Source organism: Quercus lobata, chromosome 9 (assembly GCF_001633185.2).
Source record: "Quercus lobata isolate SW786 chromosome 9, ValleyOak3.0 Primary Assembly, whole genome shotgun sequence".
NCBI classification, from domain to species: Eukaryota; Viridiplantae; Streptophyta; class Magnoliopsida; order Fagales; family Fagaceae; genus Quercus; species Quercus lobata.
The window spans coordinates 10,231,082-10,243,749 of NC_044912.1; the positions used below are offsets into that span (position 1 = coordinate 10,231,082).

A 12,668-nucleotide genomic window follows, 5' to 3' on the forward strand; every position below is an offset into this window, starting at 1 on the left:
TGTGTATGGCATGCTTTACAATAATGTGACTGCTACTTCATTGCTGCCATGATAACTTCTTTGATTCTCAGGTCATTCTCTTGTGAAAAGAGAGAGACTATGCTTTTGCTTTGCCAATCAGTTCAGTCTCTTTTCAGACTCTGCATGGATATATAACACTAACATAATTTTTAACGATACTTATTTAACAATAGTTTTATAATTAATTACTATTCTTGATGACTTTGTCACCACATTTGGTTGGACTAGCAACCCCATATGATGATATGAATGAGACCTTTTTTCAAATTGAAAGGACGTGGCTAATTAAGTTGAAATATGCGACTTTAGAAGGGCTCTAAAAGCTGTTTTATCTATCCAAAACGTTGTTTCAAACACCAAAAAAGTATGCAAGTGTGAAAGTGTCACAAAATCAACAACTAACACCATTATCATGGTATTATTCAACCAACAATGAATGGTAGTTGTGAAAGATAAACGTCTAATTAGGTTTTCTTCCAAACCATGACAGAAAGTCCTCTTTGAATGCCTAAGATAACCATAGAATTATAGTTAAACCTAATTATAAAGGAAGGAAAATATAGAAGAGGTATACATAGTCTTAGGTAAATCCTTTAATTGAATCTGTGCAACTTGTGAGATGTTTCTCTTTTTCATGCTTGACTAATGCCTAGAATTTTCCAAATGTCTGGCATAGCAAAACTCTGAGCTCATTTCAGTGGAAATAGGGCAAAAAGATGCGAATTTGATGTGCTTAACCTAGACCAAACAGAGGTTTAAAGTTTCAAATATTTTCAACCCAAGTTATCAGAAATTGAGATTAATCAAATATTACATTAACCTCTGTTTATATACCAATAATATAAAGCATAAAGGAGAAAATCAACCAAAGTTTAATTAACCACATGCTTCCCACGTTTTTTACTCTTTATATATATATATAAAAGTCAGAATACACATTACACAGCAACTCTGCAAGTCGTATAGCGAGGGACAGACCTAGTAGGGGGCCCGGGCCCCCTGTCCTTATGTGAAAAATAAAATAGTAGGTATAAGCCCAAAAATTATCTTAAAATTTAAGAGTATTTTACTTACTGGCCCCCTTAGAATTTTGGAAAAAAATAACTTCAGACCTCGAATAGTTTCACACTTTCAACTCAAAGAGAAAATTTTGATATAAAGAACCCAGAATCAAAAATAAAATTTGGCCATTCATTGAGTTGTTGACCCATAGCTCCTCCAAAATAAGCAACAAAATAATTTTAATAAATTCAAACAATCACAAAAGGATAAATAAAAAAAATAAACTCTCACCTTTCCTATTCTTGCTTTGCACAGAAGGATTAAATGGGTTGATCAACCAGGCCACTCAACAGGATCATATCAAAGGCTATTCTCTTTGTAGAAATAGCCCTCGGTTAACTCACCTTTTGTTTGCAGATGATAGTTTGTTGTTTTGCAGGGCCACTATAGAGGAGTGCCAAAGAGTTCTGGACATATTGGAAGTTTATGGGAGATGTTCAGGCCAGCAGATTAACCGAAGCAAGACGACAATCTTCTTCAGTAAATCTACAAGGGATGACATCAGAAATCAGATAAAGTTGGCATTGGGGGTTCCAGAAATTGTTCAATATGAGAGATACTTGGGATTACTGTCACTGGTGGGCATAAACAAAAAAGCAAGCTTCAACTATATAAAGGAACGAGTCTGGAAAAAATTACAGGGATGGAAGGAGAAACTCCTCTCACAGGCTGGAAGAGAAATCTTAATCAAAGCAGTTGTCCAAGCAATCCCTACCTACACTATGAGCTGCTTCAAACTTCCTTTGGGTCTTTGTTCAGAGATTGAGAGCCTGATACGAAGATTTTGGTAGGGCCAGAAAGGTGATAGGAAGAAAGTTCACTGGGTGAAATGGGAAACTCTTTGCCTCCCAAAAAAGGAAGGAGGTATGGGCTTCAAGGATCTAGCTAACTTCAACGATGCCCTCTTGGCTAAGCAAGCTTGGAGATTACTTCATAATAAGGACTCCCTCTTCTATAAAGTCTTTAAAATGAAGTTTTTTCCAAATTGCAGCATTTGGGAGGCACAAGAATCTAGCACCGGTTCACATGCTTGGAATAGCATCTTAAAGGGCAGAGATGTGCTTCTTAAGGGTGCAAGATGGAGGATTGGTTGTGGACAGGCAGTTAGCATATGGAACGATGCATGGCTACCATCAGTGGAGCATCCAAGAGTATTATCTGATATCGTTCCAGGCTTTGAAGAGGGGAGAGTCTCTGACCTCATCAACCCACTCACAAGAACATGGGACTTACATTTAGTACACGGAATTTTGTCTCCAGAAGAAGCTGCTCTAGTTCTTAGCATTCCTTTAAGCCATACTCCGGTGGAGGATAAGATCATTTGGCCCTTTACCCCCTCAGGTAAGTATACTGTAAACTCGGTTTCTAAATTTCTAACTACACTTAACTCTGTGCAGGTTCCTACAGCCAACTAGCAGCAGCAAAGTGGCTTGTGGAAGCAGATTTGGAGCCTTAATGTCCCTAACAAGGTGCGGCACTTCATGTGGAGAGTATGCAAGGAAGCTGTACCAGCAAAGCACAACCTAATGAGGAGGAAGATCTTAATGGAGGACAAATGCGAGCACTGTGATGTGGAGTCAGAGACAACACTTCATGCTATTTGGGAATGTGCTATGCTTGATGAAATTTGGGAGGCCATTCCAGGTTTTGAAAACCGGCGACAACATGCAATCTCAAGCACCAAAGACCTGATGAGCGTGCTTCATGAGAAAAAGAAAAACCTGGAATTAATGACCATGGTGATGTGGACGATTTGGCACCGACGTAACCAGCTACGTGTTAGCTCTAATGATTTTCCACGTTCACAGGTCATCCAACAAGCTACTCAGGCGCTGTCTACCTTCCAACAAAGCCAGCAGTCCCTCAGTCAACATTCAGCAACGCAGCGAACCCAGCCTCGCACACAGTGGTGCCCGCCTTCACCGAATTGCTTTAAACTGAACTTTGATGGAGCCTTTTTCCCGGAGATGGGTAAGGCTGGACTGGGTGTGGTCGTGCATGATAGTCAAGGAAGTATGATTGCCTCACTGTCTGAACAAGCTCCTCTGCCATTCTCATCGGATATCGTGGAAGCCATGGCAGCGGCAAGGGCATTAATCTTTGCACAAGAACTGGGGATAACTGAATTTGTTCTGGAAGGAGATTCAGAGGTAGTGGTTAACTCTCTTCGTAGCAAAGAAACCTCCTTTTCTTCATTTGGCCACCTGTTGGAGTCAGCAAAATCTTTACTCAGTCCAATGACTAGTATCAGCTTCTCCCATGTACGTAGATGTGGTAATAGAATAGCCCATAACCTAGCTAGACATGCAAGAAATGTCAGAGGTTTGTCGGTGTGGGTGGAGGATGTCCCACCACACTTAGTTGATGTATTTTTTGCCGAACCTGGCTGATTTTTTTAATAGTAGTAGTCTTCTTTCTCAAAAAAAAAAAAAAAAAGACTCCTCCTAATAAAAATGGGAAAAAAAAACTTATATATATATATATATATATATATATATATATAAATCAAACAAATAATCCCATCCTTCACCCATCACCGCTTGCTGCAAAGAGCTCCATCAAGTTGAAGATCTGACCAGCCAACCAAGGACGATTGGCACAAATCTAGCCTCCAAGCCCTCTACGGCTCCATTGCTGTATTTATCTCTCTTTGAATCCCTCTCTCTGTTTGTATATTCAAATGTGTTCACTTTAAGTTTAAGACTCAACTGCTCTTTGTTTTAGTAAAGTGATGGAAAACTATAGTAACTCATAATATAGTAATATAAAATAGGATTGTTAATTATATTATTATTTTATTGATTGATATTTTCATTGATGAATATAGGTTGATATGTTGATACATGTAGCTCAATCAAGCAAAATAAGATCACTATGTAGTACTGTAGAGGACTAGTAGCTATATTGTTAACTTGTGAGTGATCATCAATTTGCTTTATATTCAAAGTAATTTTTATGTCCACATTGCAATTTCAATGTAAACTTCCATGACAGACCTACAAAAAGTAATAAATATTGTACAAAAAAAAAAAAAATAGTAAATATTGTATATTTTTTACAAATGTATACAATATTTGCCATATTTTTTGTGTATACAATATCAATTTACATTATATTGTACAATGTAAAAGAAGAATTTTCCTATATTTTAAATTAATAATAGTGTTTCTATAATAATAGTATTTGCTTGAGCAATTAAATTAAGCCATTCACTCATTCTTATAGACTTGTTTATTAATTTTGTAGAATAAAATATTTTTTTGTCATGATTTTTTTTTAAGTTAAATTTTTTTTATTATCTTTGGCTTGGCCTCTTATAAAATGTTTTTGACTTTGTCACTGACTATATGGATGCTTATTTGAAATTTGGTTTTTTACGTATACTTCACCCCCCAACTTAAAATCCTAAGTCCGTCCCTGAGTATAGCTATCTGAAATAAGAGATAATTGATCAATCTTACGTACCCAACTTGCTGTTTTTAGTCGTTGCATCTATTTTGACACTCCAGGTCATTGTCAATATGAACGTGGATTTTATTACGTGAATATTTGTTGGTTTATTTAACTCATAATTAAAAGTTGTTAATTGTTATTAATAAAATTGATGTTACGGGCTAGTATGGCTTGTGGCTACTGCACAATGATGCAGCGGAAAGACATGTGAAACTAGAATCAGTGTCTTAGCGATACGACTTTACTTTGATCTATGGATTGTCAAGCAATGATTAAGAAGAAGGGCAGGAAAAAGAGTGCTAAAGCAGCTCTTGATAAAAACACATATGTTTCATTATAATAATCAAAGAGAAAATTCAAAGTTACAAATGATTCATTTCTGCCACAGCCCCTTACAATCTTTTGATAATGAAACATCGCCTGCTAGGATTTCTTATCAAACTTGGAAATATAACAAAGATAGAGGGAAACTAGGAATGAAAATAAATCTAAATCCTAATTCAAAATTCTAATTTAAAGAAGACTTCTAAGTGAACTAAATTAATAATAAGAAAAATTAAATTAAATTAAAGCACGTAATTTGTTGCTTTCATTTAATTTAGACTTTTGCTGGAGCTTGATATGATCTCCTTAATTGCCATAGGATCCCAATCTGGTAGATTGTTGCCGCAAACTTCTATGAGGTTTACTGTGAAATGTGTTAAAAATAAAATTGGAACATCAACACTAATGACTCTTCCACTAAATACATGCTTGATGATTGACCCACCTTGTCTCCTGCATCATAATTCATAAATGCTGTGAAAATGCTATCAAGATAATGCACTTTTGTTTTAATCAGCTTAGGGACCACAAGGTCCACAACAATGAAAGCAAAGTTATGGAAATGAAAGCACTTATCTAAAATCTGACATGCCACTGTTAACCTTCATCTAGAGCCATAGGTTGGAACAGTGCTAAAGTTCACAAATTTTTAGTTTGTGTAGGAAAATTGTTATCGTTCTCATCCTGTCATCCATTTTGGCCTTTAGGTTTGTTCCCATGCGAAGATAGATTCGAATTCCTCACATCCAGGACCCAACCACGTGCTCAAATTTTCAGGATTATGGACACTGCGTATGCTATATGGCATTCACAATTAAGATGCACAACCGACAAATTAAAGCATGGAATAATCCATTTTTTGTTTATTAGAATAGTGATGTGAAAGACTTGCAAAGGCTTTAAAATCACCAAGCATAGATAAACAATAATATTGCAGCGCAGTGAATGAGAATTCCCAAAAGTAAAAAGAATCACCAAGGGATGTGCATGGGTCGGGTTGAGTCAGGTTAAGAAGATTTTTTGACCCGACCCAACCCAACCCAACTCATCACATAAGTTCAACCCAACCCATTTGGGTCGGGTTGAACTCATAGGTTGGACAATTTTTTTATTACTATTATTATTAAATTAAGCCAAAAAAATATAAATATAAATATTTTAAAAAAAACTCAAAGATTAGTATCAATGTAACTCCTTAAAAGCAAACAACATTAATGACTAAACAACAATAGTAATTTATTAGGATTTGTGTGAACTAATTGGCTTTTATATAGGATAGGAAGAACTGGTTATTTAAAAAAAATTTATTAATTATATAATACATTTTAAATATATATTAAATATATGAGTAGGTCGAGTCAGGTTTGGTAGGTTTGGAATTTTATGACTCGAACCCAACTCGACCAGCCATCAAAAAAAATTTTGTAATCCAACCCAATAGTTAGGAGGAGATTAAATTTGGAATGTTTTTGTTGGAAACATTAAAAGACAAGAGATAATAATCGATCTGTAGAATTATAGGACTCTTGATGAATCACCTACTTTCCTAATTGCACTGTTTAAGTCTCATATTTGGAAGTGTGTGTATTTGTTTTCAAAAAAATATGGAGAATTGTCTCACATTACTTAATTAAAAGAGTGTGTTGTATGTGGTATAGTTTACTTTACTTCATGACTTTTAAATGAAATTTATGGTGTATTTTTGTATTAAAATGTGATTCTTCTTCTATGTGTGCGCCGCACGTTTATTTCTCAAAAAAGAAAAAGTCTCATATTAAAAAATGAGTGAATAATATGATATTAATGGACCCAAGTTCATTGACTTATAATTAAAAGTGAAATCCTAAAATACTATATCAATAAATTTACACACACAAAAATTGCTTATTGAAATTTCTTATCCACCATCAGGCCTTGTAGCCTAGTGGTATCCGGTACTATGTGTATCTTTGAGCTTGGGGGTTCTAGCCCCCATAATTACCTAGCAAAAAAAAAAAAAAAAAAAAAAAATTTTCTTATCCATAGCTTTGACTCGAGTCTAATAAAATATTCATCCTGCAATTGTTAATTAATATTAGATCTCTTATATTTTGTTATAAGAGAAAGCTGCAAGGGATGTTAATTTTGCTAACACAGCTTGGTCATGGGGCTTCTCTTTTTCTTTTCTTTTTTGAGCAAAATTGGGTATTTTGTGTGATGATAATTGAAGATACATCTTATTATGGGTCTGTTTGGATATCACTTATTTTGCTGAAACTAAAAATTTATTGCTGAAAGTACTATAGATAAAAAGTAAAAGTTAATTGAAATAATACAGTGAAGTTTATAAATAATACCAAAAAGTGCAATAAGATTTATAAATAATAAAAAAAATAAGTTAAATAATAAAATAATTTATATTTTTCATTACTTTCGAAACGCACAGAATATATATCCTGTTCCCTAATTTTCCCATATGCGCTGTACTTTTGCCGACTGATGAACAGTGGAGTTCCCTTTTTTTTTTTTTTTTTTTTTTGTAACGTTCTTTTCTTTCTTGCTTGATAATAAGGTTTTTACGAGAGGAGTGGGGACTGGGCAGTGGGGGAGGTTTCATTAGGGCTGATACCAAAACTCAAAAGCGTGTTGCACGTTTCGTAAGCTTATTATTATTATTATTATTATGGATAATGTTCATTTGCTTTTTTTTTTTTTCTAAAAAGGAAATTGCTTGTTTTGATTATTAATATAAAGATACAGTTTTGTTTGTTCGTTTTTTAATAAAGATTCATAGCAATTCATTTATAATGAATTAGAGTATTCAATTGAGAGGATTTTTCTAAAAAATATATTTTTTTTTTTAAAAGAGAGGAGAAAAGTCAGATAATCCTCAAGCCAATTGGGAGGTTACCCTTGGGAGGCAAAACATTAATGAATTTTTTGACCGGTTAATAATAAAAGGTATACTAAAATTCAAAAATAATTAATATATAAAAAATAAAAGTAGCTAGTGTAGGAACATGATTCGTAACGACCCATGAATGACGTTGGGTTCGTATGCAAAGGGCCCCAACAATATGATTTGTAGAGAGTGGGCTTGAAAGGCAAGACCTTGGGCACAGGTGAGCGGTGTAATCGGGGTTTCTATGGAAGCTCTTATATGGGCTGACTTGGCTTGACTAGCTAAGTCTTCCCTTGGTGTGGGTTGTGGGATCTAAGTCCTCGGACGCTGTCCGAGGAGTATTGTACCCTTTCTCCCTTTTCAGGATTTTTTCTTCCTCCTGGGGGGGGGGGGTCCCCTTTTTCCTTTGCTTTCTTTCCCTTTTATACTAGTGTTCATTTTCCCTTTTAGTGTCCACGTGTAAGTTTTACTTTCTAGGGTGCAAACCTGTCCTGTCAACCCATACCTAGAGTGATTGGGGGTCGTTGGAAAAGTATAAGGGTATGGTTTGGAGTATGGGCTTGTCAGATGCAGGATTCTGTATTACTATGTTGGCGGCTTTCTCTCTTGTCCTGCCCCTGTACCGAGTTTGCCCCTTTTCTTCAGGTGTTTTGTGAGGTGCTGAGTATAAGATCGTCCTCGGCCATGTCCTCGTGCCCTTCTTGGGCTTTCATTAGGCGTCCTCGGCAACAGCTCTCCTCGGCATAGGCCTTGGGCCCAAACGTAGAATGGGCCTGGGTCACAAATTATCAGGCCCCACAGCTAGTATTAAAAAAAATAAAAGATATTAAATAATAATATATAATAATTTCCTAATACATTTCAACCCAATCATATATTATCTTCTTTTTTTTTTTCTTTTTAATCTCAAGCATTTATTACTTTGATTTCTTACTTAGTAGGAATTTTCCTTTTACGCTCTGTTTGTTTCGATGAAAAACCTTGTGTAAAGATAGTTTTTCATGTTTTCCAGTATTTGGTAGTATAAAAAAAGATGAGTCAAAGGAAAACTATCTTTGGTCAACATAAAAAGTATGGCTTATTTTTAGACATTGTTTTCCATTAAATTTTTTTGGAAAACAACTTTATCTTACAACAAGGTAAATAAGGGAAGTTAGGAAATTGTTTTTTAACTCATTTAAAATTGCTACCAAACATTGAAAAATGAAATAATTTTATGGAAAATAATTTTTGAAAAATGACTCATTTTCTAGAAAACATTATTGTTGAAACAAACAGAATATACAAGTCAAAAAATTTGGTAGAATATCATCTTTCGTTTTGTTGTGAAATACAATATCCATTGTTGGATATAATAGGTTAGTGTCAGCAATTTAAATCATAACAAATTGTAAGTCTTGTTAAGTTGTAATGTTTAATTCTAGTCCAAGACGAAGATCTAAGACTAGTTCAAGAAAAGAAACTTTCTGAAAGAGCTTGACACATCACTTGATTGACCTTTGATAAATCAAGATAAGCCTTCGGCAGACTTTTAGTTGATTGAGAACCGGAAATCCTAATTCTCTTAAAGGCCTTTTTAAGTCGATAAATAAGTGGGATTTCAAGCCCTATATGAAAAACTATATAAGAGCCAATTTTGTTGATAAAATCGAGAAGAAAAAATGTTTGTGTTATGCCAAAAAGTCTGAAAAGTCTAATTCTCTCTTTGTCACCATCATATCATAAATCTAGAAAGTTAATATGAAGACAATACCCTAAAAATTGGTGATAGTTAGTTGAAACCAGAAAGTCAAAGTCATTGCATTAAGTTGATTTGAAGAAATCTTCAGGAATGTCCTCAGAGTAATGGACGAAATTCGTGGAGGGAAATTCATGGTAGAAGAATCCAAGGCACTTAAGAGTGTCGTGGGGTTGTGCTACAGGCTTTAAAAGTAAGGGTTTATTTCTAGTATAAGCTTTGATTTTAAATTGTTGATATGCATAGATTTTGCACATACAATCTAATGACGAGCACCTGCAAAAAGGAATGAGTACATCGGAAAGGTTGTGAAGGGAGCTGGTGAGGGATTCTATGATGCCTAGGTCAGCAACGAATTGGACTATTGTATCACATAATTTTTTTTTTTGGTTAATTTCTTGTGTACCTTTTATTCCACTACCTACTTCGGTGGAGATGGTGGAAGTGCTAGCGGCTCGCCGGGCTTTGGTTTTTGCTAAGGAACTCGGTTTTGAAAGAGTGATTGTGGAAGGAGACTCTACAAACACTATTACCTCTATTAATGGAGGGCACATGGATCTTTCGGCTATGGGCTATGTTTTGTTAGATATCAAAAGCTTATTTTCTTGTTTTTCTTATATTTCAATTCAGCATATTAATAGAGAAGGAAATTGTTTGGCTCACAAGCTTGCTAGACAAGCTGCCAGTGTTCCTTTTTTGGTTTGGATGTAGTCTGTTCCACCAGACGTTTTTGAGGTGTATCAACTCGATTTATTACGGATGCAATAATAAGATCTCTACCCCAGAGGGGATTTTTCTCAAAAAAAAAAAAAAAAAAAAAAAAACAACCATCATAGCACGTAGGTCATAGGTTGGAATCCTATTGTATCTATCAAAAAAGAAGAAGAAGAAGAAGAGGTGTTTACACACCAATCTACACCAACTCACTAGACCACCACCGAGCCGCTCACTTTGTTGGAAGGAGTTGCCAATGACGCATATTCCAATAATAATCACCAACTACTAATTCTAATCATCGATTGGTATAGTTGTTGGCAGCAATTTTAAAATTTCATCGTTAACTAAGTCGACCGTGTGTGTGTCTATATATATATATATCAACATGCATAACCTCAGTTAGATCTGTGATCATCTTCAAGACATATCTAAGATCCTCTTTCATCTTTCCTCATCAACCTTCAGTTGCCAATGTCATTGCACTCATAAGTATCTTTCTCTGGTTGTCGATTGAAGTTTGAAGGTGGGTTGATTGAAGAAGGTGAGTCTCAATTCTAACATTTTTTGGGTTTGATTTGCTATGGGTTTGATTATTAGATCTTAACTATTGATATGTGGGTTTGAATTCTTGGGATATATAAAGATCTTAGGTTTCCAAAGCTCTCTCTCTCTCATGTTACAATGCTTGATGACAACTGACTACTGCATAGACGAAAATCGTTGTTGATGTTTCCAAAAAATGGATTCAAAGTTGCAGTGGCGATTTACATTTTTAGGAGATCAATGACTCTAGTGTGGCCCAAAAATCCCTCCTAAAATTGACCACATCAGCCGATGAACACCTCCAATAGAAACCCATTTTTATAAAATTCCATGAGGTCCTCTAATTTGCTCAGCTATTAAATTGTTTCCTTCTTTGGAAAATTTTGAATATAGGCAAAATATATAGAATTTTTTTTTAAAATATTTTATTTCCATATAAGTTTTAGATGACCAAATTTATGGTTGATTAATTATAGGCATATCATAAATAGTGATTTTTCCTTTGGGTTGGTGGTTAACCTCCGCAATGACCTTTCTTCTAGGTAGTTTTTCTTGTGTGTTATTTGTATGATTGCTTATTGCCTTATATTAGATAACTTGTTTAATAAGATTCAGATCTTCTAGATTTTTTAGTGAATTCTATTATATATATATAGAGTTCTTAAAATTCTAACATTTCCCTTTTAATATAAAGTTTCAACCAAGCTACGTCTGCATTCCACTAGCTAAACTATTAAAAGAATGATTCTCAAAAAAAAAAAAAAAAACTATTAAATGAATAATTTTTTAATAGAAAAATTCTTAAACAAAAGGGATTGCCAAAAGGAGGAGTCACCCATTAAAAAAAAAGGGTCTAAACATAATTTTTCATTTATGATTGAAATTATTTGTTCATAATGGCAGTCAGTATATATACACCTACTTTTATAAATGCATTGAAAGAATAATTTTTTAATAGAAAAATTCTTAAACAAAAGGGATTGCCAAACGAAGGAGTCACCCCATTAAAAAAAAAAGGGTCTAAACATAATTTTTCATTTATGATTGAAATTATTTGTTCATAATGGCAGTCAGTATATATACACCTACTTTTATAAATGAATTGTTATGTTATTGAACATTTTGTCCTTGCTAACTATTAGCCCAATTCAAACTAGTTTAATAGAAATATGATAATTGAAAATGGGGAGAGGCTTCAGTTCAATGGTTAGTTCCATTAAACACGTGTTCAAAATTGAACATGTATCTACATCTCAAAATGTCTAATAGAACTAGCCACTAGATATAGGTCCAGCCCCAAAGAATAATACTAGATAAGGTTACCATAGGAAATATTAAAAAGAAGAAAAAGTCTTATGCCCAAAAAAAGTCACAACTCGCTCATGTGGCGAATTGTGGTTGATGGATGGGTGTCCTACCAGTATCCTCTATCAACCGCTTCTGTGGCTTCTTTTTATGGCACTAGAAAGACTCTAAAAAGAAACAGCAGAGGAAAAAGAATTGTATTCATGAAAAGTTGCCGGCCTCGAATCACAATCAAGTACCCACCAGTTGATCCAAAAAAATATCAAGTACCCACTGATTCAATTCAGGCTGAGAAAAAAAAAAAAAAAAAGCACCCACTTTTTTCTCTCGTGTCAATCTTGTGTATGATTGTGTGGATATTTCCCCACCCACCTACCGTTAATTGTCTTTTTTTGCACAATCACCTACCGTCCATCTTCACATTGCTTTCGCTTTCCTCTTGAGAGTTGGGACAATTGCCACTCACAATTCCAAATTCTTATTATAGAAAAAGAAAGTCAAAAACAAAAAGTACTTCCAACTACTTCCCCAATGTACAAAGCAAACGGAAAACAAATTCGATAAAAAAAAAAAAACACATACAGTATAATTTTTCACACACTGTTAAAAAAAGAAAAAAAAGAA

General features: G+C 34.4%; 2 protein-coding genes across 2 annotated transcripts; both read left to right on the forward strand.

Moving 5' to 3' along the window:
* Positions 1-1,347: 1,347 nt before the first annotated feature.
* Positions 1,348-2,539, forward strand: LOC115961198. Its single transcript, XM_031080217.1, has 4 exons — positions 1,348-1,351; positions 1,441-1,870; positions 2,075-2,424; positions 2,481-2,539. Exons 1-4 carry the CDS (start codon positions 1,348-1,350, stop codon positions 2,537-2,539), a joined length of 843 nt encoding a protein of 280 aa, XP_030936077.1.
* Positions 2,540-2,627: 88 nt separating this feature from the next.
* On the forward strand, positions 2,628-3,473 carry LOC115961199. Its single transcript, XM_031080218.1, has one exon. The coding sequence runs from the start codon at positions 2,628-2,630 to the stop codon at positions 3,471-3,473; it is 846 nt and encodes a 281-aa protein (XP_030936078.1).
* Positions 3,474-12,668: the final 9,195 nt, after the last annotated feature.